Source organism: Onychostruthus taczanowskii, unplaced genomic scaffold (assembly GCF_017590055.1).
Source record: "Onychostruthus taczanowskii isolate IOZ18803 unplaced genomic scaffold, ASM1759005v1 scaffold114, whole genome shotgun sequence".
Classification (NCBI taxonomy): Eukaryota; Metazoa; Chordata; class Aves; order Passeriformes; family Passeridae; genus Onychostruthus; species Onychostruthus taczanowskii.
The window spans coordinates 1,505,622-1,533,177 of NW_024498074.1; the positions used below are offsets into that span (position 1 = coordinate 1,505,622).

The 27,556-nt window shown below is 50.8% G+C and overlaps 1 protein-coding gene across 1 annotated transcript in view; it reads right to left on the minus strand.

Moving 5' to 3' along the window:
• Positions 1–1,918: 1,918 nt before the first annotated feature.
• Positions 1,919–27,556, minus strand: part of ANTXR2 (ANTXR cell adhesion molecule 2) — a 77,477-nt gene continuing 51,839 nt past the window's right edge. The window contains exons 16-17 of the mRNA XM_041427420.1: positions 27,178–27,258; positions 1,919–3,748 (exon numbers count right to left, since the gene is read on the minus strand). Coding sequence (XP_041283354.1) covers positions 3,710–3,748; positions 27,178–27,258 — 120 coding nt within the window. The 3' untranslated portion in view covers positions 1,919–3,709. The remainder of the gene's footprint in view (positions 3,749–27,177; positions 27,259–27,556) is intronic.

Sequence of the window (27,556 nt, forward strand, 5' to 3'; positions counted from 1 at the left end):
TGAAATGACATAATACAGAATTCCCAAGTTCCTCCTACATGTGCAGGAGAAACAGCAGAAAGAAAAAACAAAACCTCCCCTACTTAGAACTCTGACCTTTGTTTTTTCCCTGGAGTATGTCAGTATGATTCAAACCATGAGGACATGGTAAGGTGACAACAGTGACCAGGGCAGTCTGATGTCACCATCACAACAGGGTAGTTTGTATCCTGGGAGTTTGTGAGAATCCCAGGAAAGAGCTGCAAACCCATGGTGACCTGCATGAGGCACCATTGCTGAGGGGGGTCAAAGATAACCTGATCTTTGCCACTAAACCCCCAGCACAACCAGGAGTGGGAGCGCACTCCTGTGTGGGAGCATTCCAGTGTGACAAGGCCGAGTCAAGGGTGTAAAACAAACTGCAGTGTGCGAAACACAGTTGTGGTGTCGCCTTAGGATGATGAGAAGAAGAGGGATGTAGCTCAGAAATTTCCTGCAGGAAAATCCCCAGCAGGAATTAATAGCAGCCAGCCAGGGCTGTCCTGCAGTGCCTAGGGCTCAGGATGAGCCTGCATCACAGCACTCAGAATTCCCTTCCAGTTCACCTTGGATCAGTGTGACCCAGCTCCCCTGGGTTACAAACAGCAGGTTCATCCTGACAAATGCTGTAGTTCTTGTTAAATCAAAAAACTGAAAGAGAACATGGCAAAATTAGTTTTTAGTTCATATTGACTCCAGCCACTTAATTTCTGCTATTATCAAAAAGTACAGAATAAACATAGCCTTGTTATATTGGGAATCTTCTTGTTCCCATGGGTTCTCCCTTGCCTCACTGGTGAGAGGAGCCCTTCGGGGTTGCTTGGTGGCATTGCTGGGCTCTCTGTACACAGCTCTCTAGAGCTCTCTGAGGCATCCTCAGCACTTCTGCCAAGAAAGTCTCATTTGTGTCATCTGAATCAGTGGATTTTGTATCACCCTATGTCTCCTGCCCCCCAAATTATTTGTGACTGACATTTCCACACTGTGTAATAAGGAAACTCTCAGGTATTATCTGCACCAAAAAGCTAAGTGTAACATTCTGTGATATTGTGCCAGTTAAAAGGGAAAAAACGTGTAACGGACCCGAAATGTGGTTTTGCTTGGGATCAGCCTTTCTGTGAAGAAATGCTTGTTTCAGTGGGCACAGGCAGAAAGGACAAAAAATTGTCAGTGCGTTTCTACTTCTGTGTCTCAGTTGGTTAAAAATATTCTTTGAGAGGCAGCAGATAACTGTGAGGGGAAAACCCTCTTCATCTGCATGTTGTCCTGTTACACAGCCCAGCTCAGAACACAAGCCAGCACTCCAGTGATATCCTGGAATGTGTCCTGTGTACATGGAAAATGAAGGAAAAGTGAGAGGGAGCCAATAGTGTGTGTTAACGTAGTATCTGGTGAGCTCAGTGCTTGCAGCTGTGCCACCTCAGCACCTTGAGGAGCACTGCAGGACCTCACCTGTGTCCTGGCACACCTGCCCAGCGTTCGCTCTTGGTCTTGCGTTGGGCTGGAGGCTGCACAGAGATTTAATTTAGTCAGGTGCTTCAGCTCACACAAGGGCTTGCTGGTTGGGCTCTGTGGGTCAGACATCCCCAGCCCAGGGCCAGTGCCATCCCATCCAAGCTGTGGTTCTGCAGCAACAGGGTGCCGCTGCGGGCACTTAGTGGTCCTGCTTGCGTGGCTGATGCTCCACAAGGAATGATCAGCATCCTTGTGGTGTTGGAAAGGTTCTCCCCGGTCCTGGGTGTGGCTGTGGCAGCTTTCCCAGCCACACGGCGCACAGGAAAGTGGGCTGCCTCTGGAACTCAGTATCACAGGTCACCATGGCACTGGAAAATGGAGATCTGAGCTGTGGGAATGATGTGGAGGCCACAGGGGAGTAGAAGACGGAAATAATAACTGAAACTTAGATAATAATTTTATTTATAGTCTAATGTGCAGACATGGCTGTTGCTGATGAGGCTACCAGTGACATAAATAAACTCAAGCAGAAGATGTAAGCGAGTGGATAAATGTAAAGGCATCTTTGGGCAGTGCCACGGATTTGGACATGGACCAAGAGAATTATTTCTGTCCCTTGCGATTCCAATGAAGAGCACAAAGGAGATAATTAGCCCAGGATGCTCCGCATTGCTCTTTCCATCTTGCACACATTCATGCCCACCAAATGTGAAATGTTCGCCTTTTCCCCTCCAACGTGATGGTTGTTGAACTTATTTTTAGTGTCATTTGATAAGCCTCCCTGCTCGCAGAGAGACATCCCACTGACCCAGCCACTGGTCATTGTCTATACCAGTTCCCATCAAAGCGGGCGCGCTTTGTCAGGTTTCGACTCGAATATCCATTCTGCCTCTGAAGTACAGTATCGAAAGTGACTGGATCATTTGAGCCTTTTTCTTCAGCTGCTCCCTCCTTCCTCCCCCACAGTGTTTCCGCTCACGCTAACATAATTTGGCATCGTCGACGTGACACGACACTGGTTTTTCTAAAAAATTATAATACATACATTGTCGATGTTTGGTGATGGCCGGCGCTCCCATAAATTTAATTTCCGAATTGATGGAAAGAGGTCTTTCCCACTTGGAATCGTACCCAACGCTCAGCGCCCCCTCCGCCACTGAGGAACGCACATACAGTAATAGGTCATTCAATGTCAAAAGGCATAAAAAAGATGAGCAAAATCTTCACAGGCTGCTGCTTGCTGTTGCCTTTAATTATATTAATTAAACTTTGAAATTCTCATGCAAAGAGGGTTGCTGGCTTGTGACGCTGAAGAGCCCTTGGAGATTTGCGGGGGGAAAAAAACCCTGAGATACCAGCTTAGTGGCTACTGCTTTTTTTAATCTAAAAAAAAAAATACACAAGCCTACGACTGCTAGGTATGTTTATAGATGATGATGTTTTATGCGCTACTGAACTGTGAATGCAGGAAAGGGGAAAAACCACCAGCCACAGTGTCAAGGTCTTGAAGCATCAGTCCCTCCAACTCGGCTCGAGATCTCTGCTTACAGGCTGTCTTCCCGCGGGATAACGCTCTAGTAATTCCTTCCTGTCCCGGGTGCATAATGAAGGAAAGGTGTCTTCAGAAACTAAAGGGCAAAGTCTCGCTCGCTACCGATACCTCGAGGCATCCTGTCTACATTTTGTCATGCGTGTGCACTTTTCAGTGTTAGAGTGACAAGATCTCCAGTCAGAAGGTTCCCGTAAGGCACGACGGAGGGAGCTGGCAAGGGTTGGGGATCTGACATGGCTCTGAGGCACTTGGCTCTGCGCCTGCTTAGCCTGGTGGGAATTGTTATCCTGTGCCCATGGCGAGTAGTCCCTGTGTAAATACCACGTGCCTCCGCTGCAGCTGAGGAACGCTGTGTCGCCGCTAAAAGCACATTGCGTCCTGAGAATCTGTAGTCCTTAAAAAACAGCAAATAACAAAAAATAGAAAAGCATTCTCATCTTTGGTGTCTGTGCTGTCCCTTCGGTGTCGCACAGAGCCAGGCACACGTGGCAGTGCTGCTCTCCGGGCCACGGGCAGAGCACCAGTGCACAGCTGGAATGCGGGCTCCCGGAGCAGGGATGCAGGAACCTGTGGAATTTGGGCTGCAAGATGGTCCAAGGGATGCGAGGAAGGGCTCGGTTCTCTCAGCTGGGTAGGACAGTGGCAGTGTGGCTGTCTCTCTTCCTGGTATCCGCTTCTTCTCCTCTACTGAGAGGGAACTCGGGTGAAGTTGATACAGCGGCCCTGAGGGAAGAGAGAGGCTGTTACTGGTGGAGTAGCACACAGACAGAGGTTGCTGGATGCTGGAAGGAGGCTGTAATTGAAATTCAGATGTTTGGGAAAATAACAAGCCCATGAAAAACCTTTTAAGGATTAATGGAAATTACTCAGAGTGAGGCACCACATTTGCCTTACAAATGCTGGCTCTAGGCAAGCACGAGGACACGGGCGACACATTCTGACACTCCCAGGCCTTCTGTGAGCATAATTCACAAATTCTGTCAAGCTGCAGAGAGCAAACCCAGACCCATCTGACCGTGGGGAGGAAAGAGCATGGAGAAAGCAGATCCTGCCCCCAAATCTCCCCTGAGCCAGGTCCTCACGCAGTGAGCGCGGATAGATGTGACTGTTAGTTAGCAGAGCTGCTGCTGATCTGAAACTGCATTTTTTAGCAATAACCCTAGCTCTGCATCTACAGACCTTGTACTTAGGATCTGTAAACTGCTGTGCACAAAGGAAAAGGGGTTTCTTGTGGTGCCATATCCATAAAGCGGTCCAGGTGAATGCTGACAGATTTTAGTGTAGCTGAAATGAAACAAGTCCAACAGCGAATATCTTCAACCATTTCTATTCACTGGGAGCTCATTTAAATGCCTAAACTCTCATAGGTCGTGGGGTGTTGGAGAAGGGTGTGCTGCCTCAAAGCAGCTCTCTGGCACAGCAGCAATTCCTTCCCTTTGGTCACGGGCATCTGTCAAGGATGGTGCCACGTGAACAGTGCTGGCTTTGGAGCAGGCAGTACTGCTTGTGCTCTGAATCCTTATTTCTGCTTTGAGACGCACTGCTGGAGGGAAATGACTGCTTTCTGCTCAAACCTGGGAGATTATGGAATTGCCAGATGAAATTTGGGCTGGGTTTCATATTCCTGTCATTCATGTAGTTTGATCTCCAGTTTTTCTGGGTATCAAGGAGGGTGATGGCGCACAGTTATCTGGCATGACTCAAGCAGGTCTTGGCTGGCACAAGAGGGACAGTGTTCTTATCAAGGGGTTTCCTCATATTTCAGTTCTGTTTCTGTCAGCTGTTTAAGAAATATAGAATGGGTGAAAAGGTGGGGAGAGGAACCATAGGAACTTCAGGCTGCCACCATCTGTATTATAAATGTAGAAGAGATGCAGAGAGATAAATCATGGAATCCTTTAGGCTGGAAAAGCTCCTAAGATAACTCAGTCCAATCATTCCTTTATCACTGTCAAGGCCACCACCATGCCCCCAAGTGCCATATCCACATGGCTTTTCTGCTAGGATGAGTGGTTCCAGGCAGAGCAGGGAGAGAGGAGGACCTTAAACAAGCACTGCCCTTTCTGGTTCCCCACTCCTCTCCCACATCTCTGCCCCCACCTTCTTTATTCCATGACTCATGGAGAAGGGAAGAGAGAAAGAAGGTGTGTGGTCAGGCAGACTGTTGCCCGTGTCACTGACAACAGGGAAAACACCCTGAGCAGGGGAATCTCAGAGCCCTAAGAAACACCAGCTCTCCAACACTGTCAGCATCAGACATGTAACATGTAATAACAAACAGACTGTCCCTTTAAGTGGGAAGTGCAACCACTTGCGTTCCAGATGGGCAGACTGAGGCAGGCAGAAAATGAAAGGCTGATGTTCACTTGTTAGGGGTTTATCACTTCAGGCCAATATGAGCTTCAGGTTTTCATTACTAGAAACTCAGTGATGTGACCACCAGCACTGTCTCCTGCAAACTGGTGTGGAGAAAAAGCTGTGGACTCACGTAAGTCCTTCCTCGAAAGGCATCCAAAACCTCCCATGCAGCGGTATCTGTGTCATCATTGAGACCAGCTTTTAGAAACAGAATATTAAATTCTTCTTCTGATTAATCTGACCTTTACAGAGAGAACTATTTACTTAAGTAGAAGCACTATTTACTAAACATTAGTCTCACCAGTCTGGTTTTGGACTTCCCAATTAAAACATGCGTGTTCCACATAACCAATTTCACCAATGCATTCTCATCCTGGTGGCATTGCCAGGATACCCTGGTGTGGGGAGTTACTGTTACACTCGTGTCCCTGTGCTCAATTAAATCATCAATCCAACCAATTTGAGTTCTGACGTACCATGCCTTGTAAATCACTGGCTCATAAACCTTAACAATACCAACATGTAGTCCGTGTGAAATTGCACTAAATTAGTGGTTTAGCCCGAGAGTAATTAAAAAATGAGTTATGCGTGCATTCTGTGATCTTTGTAGGGAATATAAGATCTGTCTCTATGCACCAGATCCAATGGGAAAAACCCTACCCTTTATGCTCACAGATGCACCAGAGGCACTGCAGGGGAACAATGTGGCAGGTCTTGAACAGCAACAAAAAACAAGAATGAGATCTATGGCAAGGAGGTTGACCTAAGAAGGAATTCTTTCATATTGCATCAAAGCCATTTCTTCAGTTGTTGAATTTCTTACTGGATCTTAGTTACAGAGCAAGGTGGAAATTCTCACAGGGCAGGGGATCTCAGGGATTGGGGTGCTCACACCAAACCCCAGGTTAGCACCTCACCTGGCAATGCACAAAAGAAGGCACCAGGAGGGGCCTGCAGGAGCAGCTCTCCTCATCCTGTCCCTCTCCAAGCCTGTAAGGCTCTGTGGGCAAGGAGGGAGGAGAGATCCCTCTGGAACACTGAGCCTGGGCCTGGAGCTTGGCCATTGACAGTGGGGAGCCAGGTGTGACGAGCACTTTGGGGTGTCTGTGTGTGTGAGTGTGCCCCCCTAGCAGGGGCAGGAGAACACAGCATGGGCTCCTCTGGAGCCCTTCCAGTGTTCATCAGGAATTCAGAAAGGGCAGGTGAAGCAGGCTGGATCTGGGATGGGATGTGACCGCACTGAGGCTCCAGGCTGAGCTGCTCAGCCTGGTCTCAGGTGCTTGTCCTTGCGTGTTTCCTTCAGCATGCCAAGTAGTTGTATCTGTGGGAAGAGTTTCCGTGGATGGCACTGCTGATGTGTTCAGCATCTAGCTCAGGACTAAGAACAACTGCTTTTCCCAGAGGTGCACTTGGTAGTGCTGTCCTGCCTGGACAGTCATTGCTCCATGTCATACCCAATGTCCTAAAAGCCTGGCATCTCCTGGCCTTGGAGAGCTGAGATCCCACCGCCTGCTGCTGAGACTCGTGTGCTCCTACCTCGGGCTGCAGTGTCCCATGAGGAGCCCTTTTGGGATTTGGCATTGATCCTGCACTCTGTGATCTGTGCCTGCAGAGAGTAATGTCCCTCCCAAGACACCTATTGAACACCGTTGTGTTGTTTCTGTTGGCCCATCCTCACAGCACGGCCAGAGCATCTCCCACCCCCCACGGGCACATCCCTGTGAGCACAGCCTGTCCCCAGGAAGCTCCCCAGCTCCCCAGGGCAGCCTGCCCAGGCTGCTGCTGCAGTGTGGGCCAGCAGGCAAGAACCTGCTTTATCTATTTCTTCTCACATACACCCTGTGGCCCAGCCTGCACTTTGCCACCCTCTAAGGAGCCCTTGCACTAACAGACAGGACTGTGTACACCTCTTGCTCTTTGCTAATGCAAGGAAACAGGCCATTTCCAGCTTTCCACACCTCTTCAGAGTCATTACCTCCCCATCTGCTGCTCACTGGGGTAAGGAATGTGCTCTGGACCTGCACACTCGTGTGCAATGGCGATGCTAAAAGGGAACTCTGAGGGAGTAAAGTTGGGAGGGACTCAAACTGGGCACTGAGGTGCCAGTGCCTGGCAGCATCTGCCTCAGAGTCCTGTTTCCTTGCTGAATTGATCCTGGCACTTCCCCTGGGCAATGGGAACAGAACCAGAGCGCCTGTGCGGGGCCAAACCACGCTGTCTGACAGGGCCCTCAGTGACCTCCCTGTTCCAGAGGTGGCAGAAGCAGCATTACCTAGGGCTTGTGTCACCTGGCCCATGTGGGCACTAAAATCCCTCTGGCATTAAATCTGACTGCTCCTTCCTGGCTCCGCTGCCTGGGATATATTTCACTTACAACACTCAATCACCCCATAAATACCCACTGACAAGTGTACAGCTGAAGGGACTTTCTTTTTTTTTTTTTTAAGATCACTCTTTACTGTGGAGACGGGTTGCTAATCTACCCCATCCTGTGCAGCTCTGAACAGCCCTCACGGACTGGATGCTGGCACCATCTCCCTCCCATTTGCTCTTTGTCCCCCACAATGTGGTAATCCCTCGTCCCAGACCCTTGGGAAGCTCAGGGTGTTGTGGGCATTTGAAACTGGCTTCCCATCCTGCTGATACCAAGCGCAGGGCTGTGCTGCCAGGCTCTGAGCACTCAGACCTCCTCTGTGCCCAGGTGTGCTGCCACCAGCACGTCTGTCTGATGTCAGGCACATGCACTGCCAGTTCTTCTGTCACCTGCGGCAGAGCCCGCACGCTGCCGTTCTGCAGGTGGCACCTGGAGAGGTCCCGGCGGGCAGCCCTGAGCCATGGCGTGGGAGCAGGACTCTACCCCCGGAGAGCTGCCCCACAGCACGCCCTGCTGCTACACAGTTCATCAGCAGTAACTCCTCAGGAGTGCTCCTGGACCGCTGTTACTGCTGCAGGCACCAGGATCTGGTCCTGGGGCTGCGTGAGGCAGCTTTTTCCCAGAATTCCTGAACTGCTGGCTGAAACACCTGTAACAGAGTTGTGGTGAGCTCTGAGAACACCACAGGGTGGGCTCAAAGGCCTCCTAAAGTAACAACAACATCATGAAAAGAAACAAACTATATCTGGTGTTATTTGGGACCTAGCAAGAATTTGTGATTTCACTTTAACAAATTTTGCCAGCAGCCTCAGTGGAAAGGGATGTTAATTTGTGTATTTTCCTCAGACTTATGTAATGTAGCCTACTTAGCATGTGTGCATGAACCTCATGATCTTTCCCAGCAATCCCACAGTCCTGGACATCAACTTCTAAAGGTGACAGGGTTTGGGGTCCAGGAACTGGTTTCAAAAGGGAGCCCAAAAAAAGGCTGCAAAGTTACAGGTACCTCAGAGCCACCTTCCACTCCCTGGACCTGCTTTAGCTGCAGGAAAAAAAGGGCAGGAACACAGGATGAAGTTGTTTTTAGAAGTAATTCCTACGTTTTGCACCTGATAAATGCTGTATTTTGGAGCACAAGGCAACAAACCAAACCTGCCAGGGAGAGGTTCCAAAGAGGTAGTTTAAAGATGCTAGGTTGGAAGATTTTATTTTTCAGTACCTGTGATTTAGACGTGTGTTTGGAGTACACACTGAGGAGGGCAGGGCATGCTTATGTATATATGCTTATATATATATGTGTGTATATACATATAGACATGCTTATGTATATACCCACTTGGTACTCGCTGCATGGATGGAACTGCACACAGCTGCTGCTGCCCTGGCAGCCAAGGGTGTCTTTAGTGCACTGGCAGCTTGGAGGAAATGCCACTGGAGCAGCTTTTTGCCCTTGAGCAGCACTTACTTGGGAACTGGGCATATGGACAAGTCAGCACAGTTGCCCTGTCTTGGCAGTGCATGTCACCAGGGGTGTATCCCTGTGGGACCGCGGTGTCACCAGGAGCTGTGCAGCTCCCTGTGTCTGTGGCACCCAGCGAGAGTCACCTGCGCTCAGCCTGTGTGCCCTGCACCCTGTCGTGGGCAGGGTGGAATGGAGATGGCACCGGGCTGGCATCAGCACTGGCCGTCCTGCCCTGATGGGTTTGGGTAGCAAGAAAAGGGAGGGATTTCTTTCCTTTGCCAAGTTTTCCGTGACTGCTGTATTCAGCAGTTGTCCAAATAAACTCCTGCCTTGACCGAGAGTGGTTGTGACAAGCTGCCTCTCCTGCGAGCTGGCCTTCCAGGGCTGGGAGGAGGGAGTGCCGAGCTGCTGAGCCGGCCCGTGGGCCTTGGGGGAGGATAAAACTGGCTGCATTTGTAGCATCTGCTTCAAAAGGAGGTTGTGGCAAATATTTTATTCAGCAGAGCTGGAGGTCTCCTGTCTCTAGAGGGCAGGAGTTTGTTGTTTTCCTCATGCAAGGCAAGCACTGCTTATGCAAAAGGAAAGGATGTGGAAATGGCCTGGAGAGCCCCTGTTTTTCCAGCATGGATCCTTTGGAGTGAGGGCCCTAGCTCATTCTTCCTGACCCTTGGCAGTGAGCCTCCCTCACTCCCAGCACTGCTGCCTCCCTGGAAGTACCGCCCTGAGCTGGCAGGGTCTGACCCTCTCCTGAAGGGCAGGTTCTCAGTTCACTGCAGGCTCTTCTCCTTCAGCTCTCCTTAGTCCTTGGAAGGCAGAGCGAGGCCGCTGCACTGCCCGAGGGAAGGTGCTCTGTGTCCTGGCGCCGGCCCAGCGCACACCTTGCCCAGCACCGACGCTCAGCCGCTCGCGCACGTGCTGCCAAAACCAGGACACGTCTCCTGCCCTCTCCACGGTGACAGCGCCGTCCCTGGGACAGCTCCCTCTCCTCCCGTGGGACACTGCGGGGTCAGACTGTGATTCATGCTTCCAGGTGAAGCTCTGAGTGCCACACGTGCAGCACTGCAGCGTGTGGGGAAGAACGGGGGAGAGGTTTTCTCTGAGACATGTCTCAGCTCTTCGAGCTCTTCCCAAATCTTCTGGGACAAATCCCTGCTGTGAATGGGGACCCCATTTATGTTGGAGGGGGGGTCTCTAGACAGACTGACTCCAGGCCTGATCTCTAGTGCCAGTTTCCTCATGTCAGCATCCAAAACAACTTCCTGAGTGTGGTACATCTTTTTTAGGAAGAAAGATAATCTGCTACTGTAGAGGCATCACACTTCAAGTCTCATAGAATCAAGAATCGGCCTGGTGAAACCATAAATTAGCAAATCCTAGTGCTTTGGGGCCCTTTTTATCTTTGAGGGCAAAGAATATCAGAAATACGGCATTCCTAGGGATGGCACCTCTAAACCACAAGTTAAATATTCCCATTATTCTTCCTTCCTCCCCTCTGTGCAATCACTGTGAGAAGAAAGCAATTTATCCTTCTCTGAAATCAGGTGTAGGAATAGATAAATCAGGACTGTCAGAAGACCCGTTCTCTTTAAACTCCACTCTGGTCTGTTAAGACCTCAGCTCAGGCCCTTTTCTTTAGGAATACTTCCCAGTGTCCTTTTCCTGATCAGCTCTCTAACCTGGGCCTTTCTGAAGAGAGACTCTCCTCTTGAGATGGCCCAGAGATGTAAGACCCAGGTGCTCCATGGCTTTAGGTGTGTAAGTCATCCAGGCACGTGCTCTGAACCCATAACAGAGCACTGGCACAGCATTCGGATCCCGGCCCATGGATTATACAGCATCTGACTGGCATGTGGCAACTGCTTGTAAGGAGAGAAGGCAGCCCAGTTGTGTGGTATTTAGGACACTGTGGAAATCATTTTAAGCTAGTTATCATACAATTACTATAACCAAAAAATCCACTTCAGAAATTCTGTGGGAAGATGTCAATCTGTTTGAAGCAGTAGGCAGGGTTTAAGTGGGAGCTCCTAGGAGGAGCGCTAGCAAGGCTGCAGCAGGGGGGTGCAGCTCCCTGAGGCTGTGCCCACTTGGCTGGGGTAGGCTCTGGCTCTGCAGATGGGAAGGCAGAGCCCAGCAGGACCCTCATTCTGCACACACACTGCACGTGGCAGCCCTCTAGGTGCCACTGTCACCCAGCTGTCCCAGCCCTACAGCTGGGGGCACTTCTGTGCTAACACCAAGCACTGGGCCAGGAAGGACAGGGTGCCAGGCTGTTCCCCACCCTCAGCCACATCAGCTTCCCTGGTACCACAAGAGTAAACTCTTCTTCCTGCAGACAAACCCCCAGCACATTTTTAGGCTTTGGTTGGAATGCCAAAGGGATTAGTAATTCACACTTTTCAGGTATCTGGGCATCCCACTCCCCAGCAGCATTCTCTGATTTTGAACTGCCGTGGCATTTGCTACAACTCCCCCATAGGTGCCAGTGTCACTAAGTTAGCAGCTCTGTTAATTTTTAGGCTCTGCTTCTCCTGTGCACCTTGCTGGAAATCAGGAATAGTTCCTTTAAAGGCAGCTGAGTAAGGCTCATGGCACTGGGATGTGAAGGATCCCTGGGCTGCACAGTGACAGGGTGCAGTCTGTCAGGGGCTCCTTCCTGGTCCCCAGGCTGTCCTGTCACACACAGGCTCCCAGCACGGGTGCACTGGGATGTCCTCTCTTCCTGCCTTGGGAATGGGGCCTGGGCGTGGAGGCTGTATTCCCTGAGATGTTTTTTATCTCATTAGGAGTTACTGCTGCAGATGTGCCCATGGAGATGCCCCTGGTCTCTAGCAGTCACGAGAGGTGTCCTGTGGAAACACAATCAGGCTGAGTTTACTCCTTTCCCTCTGCATTCTTCCTAAATGTCCATTACCAGTGACTATGGGAAAAAGGGATTTGGTGGGGTGTTTGTGTGCTCCGAGTGCTGAGGAGGGACAGGGTATTTATGGAATTTACTCCATTGCTGCCAGACCCTGTTCGGATCCCCTGACTCCCAATCCCTCAGTGCCATGTTTCCTCTCAGAAGCTCTCCCAAAAAACATGGGAATCAGAGCAGACTGCTGAGTTTGTTCTGATTTTCAGTTCCCACCTTTGCCTTTTTCCCTTTTTTCCTTCACTCAGTTTAATTTGTATAGTGAGTGAGGGCTTTGGAGGGGCTTTGTTTCACATAAACCCAGAGATGGTGGCATTAAGTGCATTTGCTAAATTAATAAAGAAATCTATGCGTTTGCGTAGGGTTCTGTTGTTGGTTTGGGAACAGTGAGCGCTTGCAAATCTCAGCTTTCACCTTGCCAGTCCCCGTATCCCTCTAAGTGCACTGCAGCTCCTTGGAACCTGTGGGGGGTTGGTGCTGGCATCCCTTCACTAGATCACATTTATGCATTAGTGCCATCTGTGCCTGCTGCACCTTCTGTGAGCCAGCCCGGCCAAGTGACTGGCAGTTATCTGGGACTGCACACAAAAGGAGGGAAGAGAAAGGGGGGAAGGAGGAAGAGTCAGTAGGGATGGCACCTGAAGCTTCCTGTGTGCTGGTGGGACTGCGGAGCACTGACCTGCCCTGGGGTCCCTCCCTGCCACTGCTGAGTCCTTTCTCTCTGAATAACAGAGAATACTTGTCTGGGGGCATTCAAACCAGTTCTCCCTGTCCTTGTGTTCTGGAGGAGAGACAAGTGCCGGGAGATGGAGAAGAAGCGGCTGCAGTCTGGGGACAGTTTGGGGACAAGGCTGGGCTTTGCACTGCGCGGTGTTTCCCTCAGGGCAGGGCTGGGCCCGAGCGGTGCCTGGTTCTGTGAGCACCGGGAGGGCCAGGAGGGAATGCAGGGGTGGCCGTGCTGGTGCCTTCGGTTCAGGGTCTCTGTGTGTGAAATGGCCTCTCAGGAGCTCTCCCCGCCAGTAATGGGACAGGGGAGCATTTGCTGCTGTTCCTGTATGGGACTGAACTGCCCCCAGCACCCAGGTCCATGTGGATGGAGTCTGGGCACTCAGAGATCATCAACTCCCAGCTGAAAGTTTGGGTTGATCTGTCCTACACAGGCAGGTACAAAGTACAAGAGCAGACACGAATACAGATGGAAGAGTTCTTACACTGCAATAACTGTGTGCTAAGAATTTAGAAGTGAATTATCTGGCTTAGAAATTAATTAAATCATTGCAGTGTCAATCTGTCCAGAAAAATAAGGTGCCTTACTCAGCCTGACTTAGATCAGGGAAGGAGCACACGACCTCCTGGCAGGGGTGATGGGCAGCCTCCTGAGCTGAGCACCCTTCCTAACAAGGCTGGGAAGTCACACCTTCCTCTCAAAGCAGGACTCACCTCTGTGTGTGCCTCGACACCACTGCCCAGAGTGAGCGAACTCTCCTTCTCAGAACTGAGTTTATAAGTATTTACATATAATAAGTACATCTTCCTGATTTTTTTTTTTCTGAATGACCACTTTCACACTGTGGAGTCTTTTCCACTTAGAATACGATACTTGGAATTCAAGATTTGCTTTTTCATTCTTTCCATATGTTCTGTGTTAAACATATGCTATACTTTATATTTAAAAACTAGCAGCAGCAGACTGAAAAAAAATTGCCCACGCCACACCACAAAAATATGTTTGCTTCATTATCCAAAGCTTCTGGGTTTCTGTAGTTTTTTACCAGGCAGGGGGAAGCACCCTCGAGGGCAGTCTCAGAATGGGAGGTAACTCAGAGGAGCTGTGGAGAGAGGGAACATCTGGTTCTCACTACAGCGTGGATAAGGCTGGCCAGAGCTTAGAGCTGTACACAGCCTGGTTGAGGTGGTGATGGTGTTGTCGGCTTTGGAATTAAGGAAGGAAGCTCCTCCAGGAAATTGAGGAATTAGCCTCGAGTACTTGGGCAGTACTTGACCCGGCCTCTCCTGAGAAGCTGCACTGCTGCAAAAGGAAAAGCAGCAGCGTGTGCCGGGTGCCTGGGCCCCTGCCCAGAGCCCTTCCCCTCCCGGCTGGGCTGACCCAGATTTGCTCCTGGGCACGGAAGTGCAGATGGCGTGGTTTGGGGGGCACACACCTGGGCACAGCACAGGGCGGGCCAGGATGGGCATCCATCCAGCAGCGCTGAAGCACCAAGGGCTGTTATCAAACCCCACTGTTCGGTATCTGCCTGGCCTGGAAGGCTGCCTGCGCTGGGGGATGGCACTGCCAGGGACAGTGTGCTCAGGGGCATTCCCAGAGCCCAGCCTGAGCCCTGGCTGCACTGGCCGTGAGGAAGGGCACAGTCAGATCTCCCCAAAGCTGTGCACCCTGCAGAGGGCCCTGACCCAGCTGGCAGGTGTGTGTGTGGGCACGGCACAGCCCCCCTCGGTGTCACTGGGAGCCTTGCTCTGAGCTGCCTCCTGCCTGAGGAGTCACTTGAGAATGCCATCAGGAGGAGGACACTACAGTTCCAAGGGACTTGGCAAAAATTCGAATTATCCCACCTAGAGAGATTCAAGCTGCCTGAGGGATCGGATTGGTAATGTTGGACAAAGGGAAGGAACAGCCCCCACAAAAATCCCTGTGTGAGAGCTGGGAAGTGGCTGGGAACAGTTAACTGGAGCTAAGGTGTGGGAATGCCGTGATAAATGGTGAATTTGGGAAAGGTGGCGGGGTTTGTCACAGCTATTAGGGAGCCGAATGAAGCGTGGTTGCCATGGCAGCGCCGTGTTTGTTGTACACAGAACTGAGCCGTGGGCTGCCCAGCGCCCCGCTCCCCCCGGGGCTGGGGCTTTTCCAGGATCTTGGTCTCACAGTCTGGGAGGCAGGAGGCGATGCCCCAGCGTCCTCCCGCTAGGTATGGATATTTTAAACTTTATGAAATCGCTGATAATTTAGACCTTGTCTCTGGAATTACCTGGTAAATGACCACAGCAGCATTCAGAACTAAAAAGCAATGAGGTGTGCACAATTACCTTACGAAGCTGCAGCCACACATGGACTGAAGCCTGAATTTAATTGCAACACGGGCAGATCAGTGCTTTTCTACATCCTGTCACTGATGAAAAGAGCATGTCAGCTCTTTGGAGTTGAAAGCACAACAGAACCAAAGCCTGCACTAGCAAATCAGAAACTTCTAAATAAAATTATTGTAATTCATTGCGTATTTAAAATTATATTTTCAAACAGGTGTAGTTAAATGAGTAAAAATAGCTTTGTGAACTGTCCTGGTTTACATGCATTTAACTGCAGTTAATGAAGGGCTGATTGAAGCTAAATGATTTCTGAAATTTTCAAATGACCCAGGGATGTTGTAAGGGGCCTTGTACCAGCTGTAATAAAATTCAACCCAGCTGGTCTGTCCTTGGCCCTTCCAAGGCCTTACTGACATAAAGGGCCCTTGTAAGCCCACTTTGCTTGTGTAAAACCCCCTGGTTCTAATTGTAACTTTGCATGAACCAGAGGAGGCTTCAGACTCTGAATTACATCTGCCAAACAAGTACACAAATTCAAGCCCTTTTTTTTCCTGGACTGATCCCGCAGCTCAGTTCACACAGGAAGGTGCACAAAATCCAGCAGTGTCATGTAACACTCCATTAGAACGTGTGAAATGTAAAGATACTGGGAAATACAGTTAGAAAATACACTTGTAAAATCTAGCCAAACAATCACGATCAAAAATTCAAAATTCAACAAACCAAAATCCAACAAACCAAAAATTCCAGCAAGAGCAGCTGGAATGTGGTCAGTCTCTGCACTGATTCCAGTCTGATTCCAGAGCAAAGTCTTTCTAAAGTAAAGGCTGTTCCAGCAGTGCTGCAGCCCCGCTGCCACAGCATTATAAATTAATGCCAGAGATGCCAAAAGGCCCCTTAAGTAGAAAATGTCAGCATGCAAATGTTGAGCAGGAGATTGACAGGAGCACTGGGAGCCACCAGGTCCCCCTGGGATGGCTCCCACCCCATGAAGCCCTGGGAAAGCCTGAGCCCCCAGCCCTGCCACAGCAGCTTTGCTGGTGGAAGCGCATTCCCCTGCAGACCAGGAGAGCTTCCCTGCCATGGGCCCTGCCTGTGGGACAGTGTGTGGGAAAAAATCTTCCACCCTGTGGAGGAGCACACAAACTCAGCCAGGGCTTCCCTACAAAGAGCCAGCTTTGTGCAAAGCTGCAGCCTTTGGAGAGGCTGGCTGGGGAGAAAGGAAGGGTAACAGGGAACGAGGAGCACAGGAAAATCCCTTTGCTGCTAAAACTGAGGGACTTAGACTTCACTGATGGTTGGTAAGTTAGGAGAGCTTAGTACGAACCTCTGATGTGCTCAGGGCACAGCCTGTGTGATCTGGGTACGGTTTGCTGTAGGTGGAACACGATGCTTCTCCGTGAAGTGTTCCAAGGCCTGTGCACGTGGCACTTGGGGACACGGGTCGGTGGTGGCCTCGGCAGTGCTGGGCAAGCGGCTAGACTCGATGAGCTGAGAGGGTTTCCATGTGACTGCACCAAAAGCTCAGCGCTGCAATGGGTCATTTCCTGGTGTCCTACTGAAGTGGGGACTGTAGAAGTTAGGTGTGAAATGACACCAGGAAACACTCAAGAAAGTATTTCTGTGGAAGGCTGAGGTTTCCTGTACCACAGCGCTGGCTGTGCTGTGTTACCTGTCCAGCCCCGTGGTACCTCTCTGGGAGGACATTCTCACCACGCCTTCATTAATACGACTACAGAACAGAAAAAAGTGTTGCTGCTCTTTAGCTTTTTCTTTCTCCTTCCCCCAGACAAGTGATTTGGCTGTTCCTAATTAAAATAAAGAAAAAAGTGGCATAAGCTTAATTAAGATTTTAATTCTGTTAGAGCCTATAGGAATAAATCACTGCAGACTTGGCAGCGACAATCAGAAAATACAGTTCCTCTTCTGTCACAGAGATGGTAATAAATGATGGGAAATCCTGAGACAGGGATGCAAGAGCTTACAAGTGCAGGTGTGTCTCTAACCCAGGTAATAACCCTGTGTTTGCACCTATGCTGGATCAAAGAGCAATGAAAATGGCTTTCCCAAATATAGGTACAATTCCTATATTCTGGGGCTGGATTTTTTGGTGGGATTTTGGGACATGGACCCGTTCTTTGGAGGCAAAGGTGAGAAACGGCAAAACATGTGAAACACTGCGTTTTTCCTAAGCAAAATGATACTTTCCTTAGGATTAAGTACAAGAATGAAACACAAACACCTCTCAGCTGATGGCATGACCGTGGCAGGTGGGATGAAAATGGATGGAAATGAGGCCCAGGTAGCCTCTCCTTCTGAATCCATATAGAAATCCTGGTTTTACTGTGCTCACAGAATAAACCTAATGAAGATCCCCTGACACAGACAGAGTTCCTTTGAGCTGCACTTCAGACTGTACAAATTACATGCATTTTAAAACTAAAAACTGCAGTAATTTTGGTAGTTCTATGATTTTTTTAACTGTAACTTCACTCCTTGGCTAGTAGATTCTCCCCAACAAGTCTTGTTCTCAGACCTTCAGTATAAGTTTTCAGTTCCAAATCAGGAATTCCTTCAAATTCCTTCTAAGAAATTACCTGCACACTATCAAGGAGAAGGGACTGCTGGTTTTACAAGACTTAAGAATACAGAAAATGCATCATAGGATGTTGAACAGGCACAGGACAAGTGCACTTCATTTTTCTTGACTGGGAACTGGGCTTCTCCCTCTGCTGCTAAGCGTTCAAGTGCAGCTTGAAAACTTTTGGCACAGGTAAACAGAACTGAAGCCAGTGGTGGCACCTCACCTGTGCAGGCAGCAGCAGAGACTAAAGCTGTTCCCCGAACACCCAGCCTCAGCTCCTGGGTCACTCCCTGCTACTCTCAGGTGGGCCCTGCTGCTGGGAGCAGTGGCTGAACAGTCTGGCACCCCTAGGATCGTGGCATTGACAACACTCCCAGATCAGACATGTTCATATGGAAAATGCTGTCCCTGAACAGTGACAGCGTTATTTTAGACTGAATGTTCCTTTGGAATCAGCCTCACTGCAGTTTCAGTCACACACTCACATGCTGTCATCTGAATCACGGATCCCACTTGGCTGGGTATTCCCCTCTTTGCCTTGCTGAAGGGAAGAAAAAGAAACAGCAGCAAAAAGAGGCAGAGGTGACACAGCCTTGCTGTGGCCTGTCCCCTCCATCACTGCCACCCTGTGTGGGCAGGAGGAGCGACCCCAGCGCGGGCTGTGCCGGGCAGGCTCCTGTCTGAGCGCTGTGAACACCTCTGCCCCTCACAGGGCCCTCCCAGAGGTGCCATCCCCGCGCCTCCCAGGGCAGGGACGGGCTGCCCTGGCTGCAACAGCCCCCGAGGCCACGGGGCTGTTGTAGCAAAGTGTGCAGTTGCATTTTCACCACAATTAGGTGCCTAATTGCGCGCCTGGGCCTGGCTGCTGTATTTGCGCGTGGACTTAATGATGATTTACCGAGGAGCTCTCTGGCCACACCTCGCCCTCCAGCCTGGCAGAGGCAGCCACAGGGTGAGAGGTGAGCCTGAGTTCTGGCTGCTACCCAGCTTTTATTTTAAACTGAATACCTATTTCTCTTGGAGTTTTTAAAACACTGGAGCAAAGGGAGAAGTCCAACTCCCAGTGTCACTGGGAGACAAGTGCACTGCTGTACTAACAGCTGGGAAAAAGAGAAATTCCAGGGAAAAGGCTACGGCCAGGTTAATAAATTAAATTTCCATGTGAGGCGTCCAAACAGTGCTGATGTTGAACTTGACCAGTGATGTGCTGTCAGGCAGTAAGAACCCGTACCAGCCAAGGTCAAAAGGGATCTTCTTTCAAGAGAGATAGATTCTCAGAGTCCTCTCTCAGGATCATCCAGCTGCCTTTTAACTCAGAACTGCCTGAACTCCAACACTGGAGTTATCAGGGCCAGCTCAGCTGCACGGCCACGCAGTTGGACACTTAATAGACACAGCACTGTGAAAATGTCTGTTATTTCCCTTCAGTGAAACACTTCTTAACTATAGCATCCAATCACTCTTTATGGCGTATGATGTCAAAAACACTTACTGCACAAGCAGAGATCTGTGTTTCTTTTGCCACAGACAATAAATCTTTAGTGTCTTCTCTTGCCACGCATCACTCCACTTGCTCTCAGGAGGCACCATACGCCTCTCTTTCCCTCTCCCTCTTCTAGCAAGGTCACTTTCCAGTGATGAAACAACTTTTCCAGAAGGTATAGTGTTCAATAATTAATACCTACTGATAATAGCTTCCCAAAGCAGTGCTTTAAAGCTCTAATGCTCACCACAGACTTGCAGTGGGAAGAACCCTTAAAATAGATCTGAGTAGCACATCTGAAAATATCAGGCTCAGGAAGCTGGGGTGCGTGACCAAACGTAGGCCATGGCAGCAGACAGAGTGGTAGCCCTGGTGCCAGAGGAAGCCAGCCCTTCCTCTCGCAGCATGTACTGCAGGTGTGAGCAGGTCAGGTCACCCCCGTGCACGTGCTCCGGTGTCATCTCCTGCTGCTGCCGCAGGTGCTGTGGGAACAGGGTCCCCAGTGGGAGGATGCTCAGGAAGGTGCCCAGCTGCAGATGCTGAGGGCTCTGCTCACACCATGTCAGACAGGTCAGGGACAGACCCTGATCCCAAAGTGGCAGCGAGCCCAGAGCACTGTTTCCCACCGCTGTTGCGGAGTTCCCTTCTCCCAGCCATCTCATTAGCACCAAACTGGCCTTCCCAGGCCACCTCCAGTGACAGCAGCCTTTGGCAAAAGCACGGCAAACGCCGTCCCTGAGCATGCACTGGGCAAAGCAGGGGATCAGCAGTTCCAGTGTTTCTCCTGGTAGACAGGGGGTGCCACGTGGCTCAGCCCGTCGAAGGCAGCAGGTGAAGTTATTAATAAATCTGCTCTTCAGAGCCATCTCAAGAGCAAAGCCTCCATGCCACAACTTCCTACCTAAGGAGTGCAGTCCTTGATAAATGCAGGGGGCTTTGTGCAGTTCATTCTAGACTGGTGTAAAATCTGACTTGCCTTGCCTTGTGTCTGTGTACAAGGTGAAATCTCTGCACCCTAAGGTTCATAACAAGTAAGAGTATGGACGGGAGAAAACCTGTTTTAAGTTGTTCTTCTTTGGCCCCAAATGCCCTCGTCACCGTTTTTAGTTTAACTCTCCCATTTTCACCCCCTAGAAATGCACTGTGAACCCCTTTAGCTGGATCAGCGACCCTGTGCTCCCAGCTGGTACTCAAGGCTCACCAGGGGCAGCTCTCCTTCCCCCTTGTGGCATGGGCTTGTTTCATTACTTGGGGCTCACATCCCTCTGCACAGGTGCCTCAGTTGCCCTTGTTCCTCGAGAGAGCCCCGCTGCTCTGCCCAGAGGACACACTGCATTCAGGGATGTATGGCCATGGCCCGGTGGGAAGGCACGTCCTCCCTGCTGCTGGGGGGGCACAGCACACTCCGTTACTCCCGACTTCTTCGAGCCAAACCCTACTGTTACTCTCCTTTCTCTAAGCAGAGCATTTATGGGTTTATAAATCAGGACAGACGGACATCAAACATGCCCTGAAAGTTCCTCGGAGCATTCACAGGGTGCCAGCTGGGCATGTGGCTGGCTTGGGAGGAATGGGCCTTAATTGCAATAAGCATAGGAAAAATTTAAGGAAAGAGGAAGAGTTCTTTCAGAGAATTCCCACAGTTCTAATGCACAGATTCCTATGTACAATGGAAAAGTTATATCCATTATATTCTCCTAATCCTTCAAACACCCTTCCTTTCTATTGTAAATGTTGGTATCGGAGAGAAAAGCCTTACTGAGCCGCCGTAATCATGGAGCCGATGGGCCCCGCTGGCCTGTAACCACCTGCTGGGGCACACTGATGTCACCAGAGGGGACCAGTGCTGCCCCAGTGTGGGAGCAGGTGGGCTGGGAGGGGCATTCCCAGCATTCCCATCACTCCCCGGCCACTTCACTGGGGAGCCTTTGTCTAGAGATGTTGTTTTACTAAAGGCATGACAGCAAATGGCCTGTGAGTGGTTGTGGCTGGGCTGTGGGAGATACTCCAGGCACTCACAGCTCCCCAAGGGGGCAAACAGAGATGGGAACAGGGCAGCAAAGCAGTCCTGAGAGGCAGAGAAGCAGCCCATGGAAGAGGGGGTGCCCTCAGACATCCTCTCTGTCTCTCCTGGGTGAGCAGGAAACTCAGTTTCTGGGAGATGCCCAAACTCAGGGGTGCTCAGCTGGGCTGGGAACATCCTTCCCAGAATGGAGTGATATCCTCAGAGCCCTTGGGCACTGCTCTGAGTGTTCAATTCTAAATAACCAATTTTCTTTTGGATCATAATATGCTCATTCTGTTCATCATTTTATAGCCTTTCCAGATTTTGGCAGGTTCTGTGTTTTATTATAATGTAAAATAAAATATCATCCATCTACCTGGGTACAGAAAGATAAAAAACATGCTACAAACTCCTGTGTGCTTTGCACCCTCATTTCCTCTCTGCTCAGACAGGCACAGTTTGCATCCAGAAAGGGAACTTCTATTTCACACTAGTAAAGCATTTCTGTTCTTCCACTGGAAAAGGGTGATAATGAACTCCCAGAAAATCTACTCCTTTTTCGTTGGATCAAACTGTTTTACACTGCTGCGTGTGGCCTGCTGGACTAATAAAATAAAGACAGGGCAAGGCTGTGGGAGAAAACTGCAGACAGAAGTGTGTCTGAGGAACAACCATTACCTAGGAAGGAGCAGTACAGAGCCCCAGAGCACCCACGAAGCTGCAGCAGGGAAGCGCTGTCCTAGGAAGGCTGTCACCCTTCTCCAAGGTTGTGTTCACAGCCAGACGTGTCACCTGTCCTGAGGCTGCGGGCCAGGGACACTGCTCCTCTTCCTTGGTCACCTGTCCAGCACAGCTTGGAGCCTGGCAGGAGCTGAGCCCACCTGAACTGCAGTGCTTGATCTCATGTAGCATTTGCCCACCAGTTCCCAGAGTTACAGAATTCTTTCTGGAGTGACTGGGAGGGGACAGACCTGTGTGCACCTACAAACCCTCTGTGACAGGGAGCAGCACCGGTAACCATCGCTGTGACCTGCATTACCTCCCTTGGAGCCTGTGTTTAACCTGCAGGAGGCTGTGACACAGCCAGCCCACAGTCAGGGTCAGGAAATGTTCTGGCTGGGGAACACCTGGCCAGTTCAAAATGCAAACAACTGAAGTGTTATGGGGGTTTTGGTAACGCCTTATGGATCTGTAGTTCAGAATGCACTTAAACATGCAAAAACTGATTTAAAAACAAAAGTAATGGGAATACAGTAATAAGATCAGAGGCAATAAATGCAATTTTGGCTCACTTTTCTTCTCCCTCTCCCATGCAGCAGTCACATCCAGCAGCAGGTCTGCTGTAGTTCTTCCCAACTTTTTAAGAGCTGTAGGGGAAAACAGGTCCCTCCACCTGCCTTCTTTTGGATAATGTTGTGCATAAAGGAATTAGCACGTGCAACCGCTTACAGGCTTTAGAGCCCCGGGTTGTGCAGGGCCTGGGTGGGCACATCTGAGCATCCTTGAACTCCGGTAGCTGCAGTTCACCACAGGTTTGTAACAACTCGCCCTGGGTGACTGAACGAGCTCGGGCTGCCAGAGCTATGGCCAGTGATAGCACACCTGCCAGGTGAGACAGAAACTCACTTTCTAGAAACAGCTTTTCAAGGTGTTTTCACATGCCGTTGGTGTTGGTTAGAGGAGCAGAGCCCAGTGAAGTGACAGGGAAACCAGCCTAGTTCTGTTCACCTCATTCTGTCACTGCCTCCCATCTCAGAGCCTCTCTGGCTCTGGTCACTTATTTCCAGCATCACCTGACTCTGTTATGTCAAGTATTTGTGCTGATCTCCTCCAAAACGGCAGTAGAACCACAGCCTGGACTTTAAAACGTGCCGTGTCGCTGTGGAAGAACATTGGGACCTCTCACTTAAATCTGCCAAAGCAAGAATGCCATTTGAACGCTAATCTAGATAAATGGCACATAAAATTGATCTGGATTAATACACGTATCAATGTAAACAGAGGTATGGGAGTTGATTGTGTGGAAATGTAACCTTTGTGCGAGGTGTTTTTTCATTTCCATCCCCTTTTGCTGAAGAGTGTGTGAATGCAAACGCTTCCTCGGCGCTGCGTGCGCGTTACCCGTGCGAGCAGCTCCCATACAGCGATGTATGTATGTGTAAATTGTGTGAATGTAAATATAGATAGGCCATATGTCCCCAAAGTCCCAAAAGAGCATCTGATGTTGATATGTAGACAGTGTGTTAAGGACCTTCCTAATTAATAAGCCAGATTAAAAACCTCTTGGCAATCAATTAAGATTAATGACAGAAGTCATTCTGTCTCCCCCTCCGCCCGCGTCTCGGGCTGTGAAAACCCTGGGTCGGGAAACTTTAATCCTGTTATCTGCTGCCTCCTTCATCTGCAAAGCCTGGAGATTAGCTCAGCGGCCATTCCCGAATCCCGGCCAGCCGCTCGGACAGCTGCCCTGCGCCGCCAGCTCACAGGGGAGGAATAATCTGGCCAGGGGAACAGGCCTGGTGCATCACTCTCCTGCAGCTCACTCCATCAGAAAGGTGTCGTGAGGATGAGGAAAACAAATGTGCTTGTTGCTTGGGAATCCTGCGCAGTGAAACACTCGGTGATTACCAGCCCCTGCCCTGCCCATGGAAAGGTTTCCTTTGGCTTGGCTTGGGGGCTGCACCGCTCGTGTGCTGGCAGGGAAGCTGTGGGACACCTATGGCACATCCGTGCTGCCCCCAGCACTGCCATTCCTTTCTCCATGGCTGTCAGCCCATGCCACATGGCCTTGGAACTGACAGACAGGTTGGTTTCTTCCTGCTCTCTCATTCCTATCAATGCTCACAGAGGGATGACTCCCAAAGGCTCGTTTAAGAGAGCAGCAGACTCATCTGCACCAAGGGAGGCAGTGCCAAGAACTGCTGCCTACGTAGTTGGGAAAATATCCCTGTTTCTCCTGACACCAGCACAACATCCTCTCTTCAGCAAGATGGTCCCTCCCGCTTCCACTGACTGACAGCAAATCCGACTGCCAGGAGAGCCACTCTAGTCGGGATGGGCACCTGCCAGGCAGCCAGCCAGACCCTCCTGAAAGCAGCTCAGGTTACAGGGAGAGGCCATGACTCCAGTGACCAGGAGCTTCCTTTTGGAGGGAGCACTGCTAGCCACATCTTGCACATGCAGAATGTATTGCTTCTGCATTACGCAGAGATGCTCAAAGTAACAGTTTAAACAGATGTTTGCAGTAACTCTGCAGCCATCATTAGAAAAGATCTTTAAAGCAGGCAAATACTAACAGGCTTAAAAACAAGCACAAGTGTCTTCCTGTTTAAAAGGCTGGTTTGTACATGGAAGTACAAGCTGGAAGTATTCTATAGTTCTCCTCTCTTCTGATTCTTCTAGAATGAAGTACAGTCTTTCTTTTCTTTTACCACTGACTCTTATTTCTGTCCTGCAAGGAAAAATGGCACTACAAGTGCCATGGGCTATTTGCGGACTTAAAGATGTTTGTGTGCATAAATGCACACAGGATCAGAGTCTCAGCCACCATTACATTGCAGCAAGCTTAGACAAAGAATCCAAACTGCTGATGATGACCTCGTGGTGCTAAACTGTAACTTGGAAAACAAACACAAGGTTTTAGAGGAAAAAGTAGGCCCCTGAGGGTGATGCTGTGCCAGACTGTGTTCCTGGGCAGCCCCAGACTCCTGGGAAAAGAAGTTCAGTACAGACCCTTGGACACTGAACTGGTTATCAGAGTAGCCCAGACTGCTGTGGCTCAGTCTTCTTTGCCCCTTTAATAAAAAAAAAGGAAGGAAGTCTAGCTAGGAGCACAGACACAGGGTAATGCATCATTTATAAATTACCTTGTTAGCGCAGAAAACGCCACATGGCTCTGCAGCCGAAATCTCCTGCTGCGGACTTGCTCTGTTTGATGGGAGCCCTTCAAAAGCGCTCGTGGCTTAATGGAGGCTGTTTGTGGGGCCCTCGATCCATACCTGCTGTCCTCATCCCTCACTGGGAGCCCGGCGCAGCTGCTGCGGCGTGCAGCTGTCTCTGAAGTGGCTGCGTGTCCTCGGCCCCCAGCACAGCCAGCCCGCGTTGGATCTCTGGATTTGTGCCCGAGGCGAGCCGGGGAGCAGCTGTGTCCAAGCCGTGCTACCTTTAGTGTTGCAGCCCCCGGGCCCCACGTGCCCCGGCCTGCCCCGCGCTCCGCGGCCGCCACACAGCTGTGCCCGCGGCCTGCTCGGTGTGCCCGCAGCTGGGCGCTGCCCGCCTCCGGCAGCCGCGGCTCCCGGGGCTCCAGCCTCCCCGGCAGCCTCCCTCGCACCGCCTGCCGCACGCACGGCCGGGACAGCACGGGGATGCGCCAGCAGCTCGCGCTGCTTCGGTACTTCGTGCCTAGATTTCAGCTGCCTGATCAAGCACTGCAATTCAGCAGTGAATTCTTTTACGAATGGAACTGACAAGTTCTTAAACAGTAACAGAAAGATGATGAAATAGAACAACTCCACGGCTCTGTGTGTGTGTATGTGTGTGTGCGCCCATGCACACTTGTGCACTGACACACACCAAGGGCCCACCATGGGATCTCCACCCAGTGTGTTAGGAACAAGGGGAAAGAGACCATTTTTTCCCCAAACACTGTGCAGACAGAAATGGCACTCCGCAGTGACACAGGTCACATCTGACCCACCACTCCTTTAGGCACAAATATCACTCCTTTTCCCTTGAGCTAGTGCTTTTTTTCACAAGCCAAGGTGCTGGCCACTGTTGCTCTGCCAGGCCCAGGGAAGGCAGGTGTCTGACTGCACGATGGCCCAGCAAAGCCTGCCCCCAGGGCAATCCTTACAGTAACTCCCTGCCTTAAGGGGCAGAAATCCCCAAATCAGGACCTGATTGACACGTTTTTAGCCTTTTCAGGCACCCCTTCTATGTTCCTGTTTACACTGAATTTATCTGTTAAACTGTATTGTGCCATGTATTTTGTGTGTGGATTGCTGCTGTTATTGCTGCTCCATGTCACATGCATCATTCATGCAAACAGTGACTAACCTGCCACGGTACCAATGCTAACAGCTGTATCCAGCTGTGCTCTCCACCTGCAGCACGGCACTTGGCCATTCTGCTGCTTCCAACACTTGCCTTACCTTAATCTCACCTCTTCATCCTTTTGAACAGCACCAAACTCCGTCCCCGGAAAATAATCAGAATTCCTGTTACCTCCCATTCTACCACATGTAACTCCCTCCCCTTCAGCCCTCTCATCCTTTCCTGTGGCCTTCATGTTGTATGGTGCATAGACAGGGCTCTGTAGTACGTGAGACTGTGACCTGTGCCATCCTGCTTAAGGAAAAGCATTTGCTCCCGTGGCTCTTCCCAAGTGCCACAGACAGGAAGCTGAGTGGATGCAGGAGGTAATGCTGACATTCAAAATGAGACTTTCCTGAGGAGCAGCAATCAAAAATACTTGATCTGGTTTCACTATCAGAGGTGCAAACAGCAGCTGTGTGTCCTCAGCAGCATTTGGGGAAGAGGCCGCTTTTTCAGTGGCCACAGATGTTCGAGGAGAAAAGGCTGTCTGAGAAAACACATTTCCTCACCTTTTCCTTGTGTGAAAGGTGTCACTGGTGTGGAAGTGCAAAGCTCTAGGAAGCAACTTGCACGGACATTACTGCCAGCCTCTGCCGCTACAAACAGCTGGGTGTGAGAGCGATTTGTGTGCCTGTGACAGGAGTTACCCTGCACGAGGCTGTGTTCCCGTTGAGCACACACCGCATCCAGCACCCCTCCCTCTGCCTGCAGGAGCCCTGTGCCGGTGCCGCGCATCCAGGCTGGTGCCACGCCCCTGTCGCCACAGGGATCGGCGCTGTCACCCTTCCCGCGTGCCACTGCGGTGACCCCTGCCCGCAGGCCGTGCGCCGCACACCCACCTGGTCTCCTTGCTGAGGCCGCATCAGCGAGACTCTGTCGTACTGGCGCCGCAGCAGCGCCCACAGCGCGTCCAGCCGGCCCTGCGGGGACACGGGCTCAGTCAGGGGCAGCAGCAGCACCGCCACCCGCACGGGGGCTGCCCGGGGCACCACTTCCCTGGAGCCAGGCAAGCAGAGCTAAGCCTGGCCTGTGTCCCCTGCAACCACTGTGGTGCTGCTCCTGCCCACGTGGAGTGCCAGGGAGGGCACTCTGCCCGGGAAGCGGAGCCGGTTAGGAGCATCCCGCTCTGCACGGATGGTGCCAGAGCTTGCCTGAGTGTCTGGACATCATGGCTTCAGGGCTTTCTGGGGGTCACAAGGGACCCGCAGGCACTTGGGA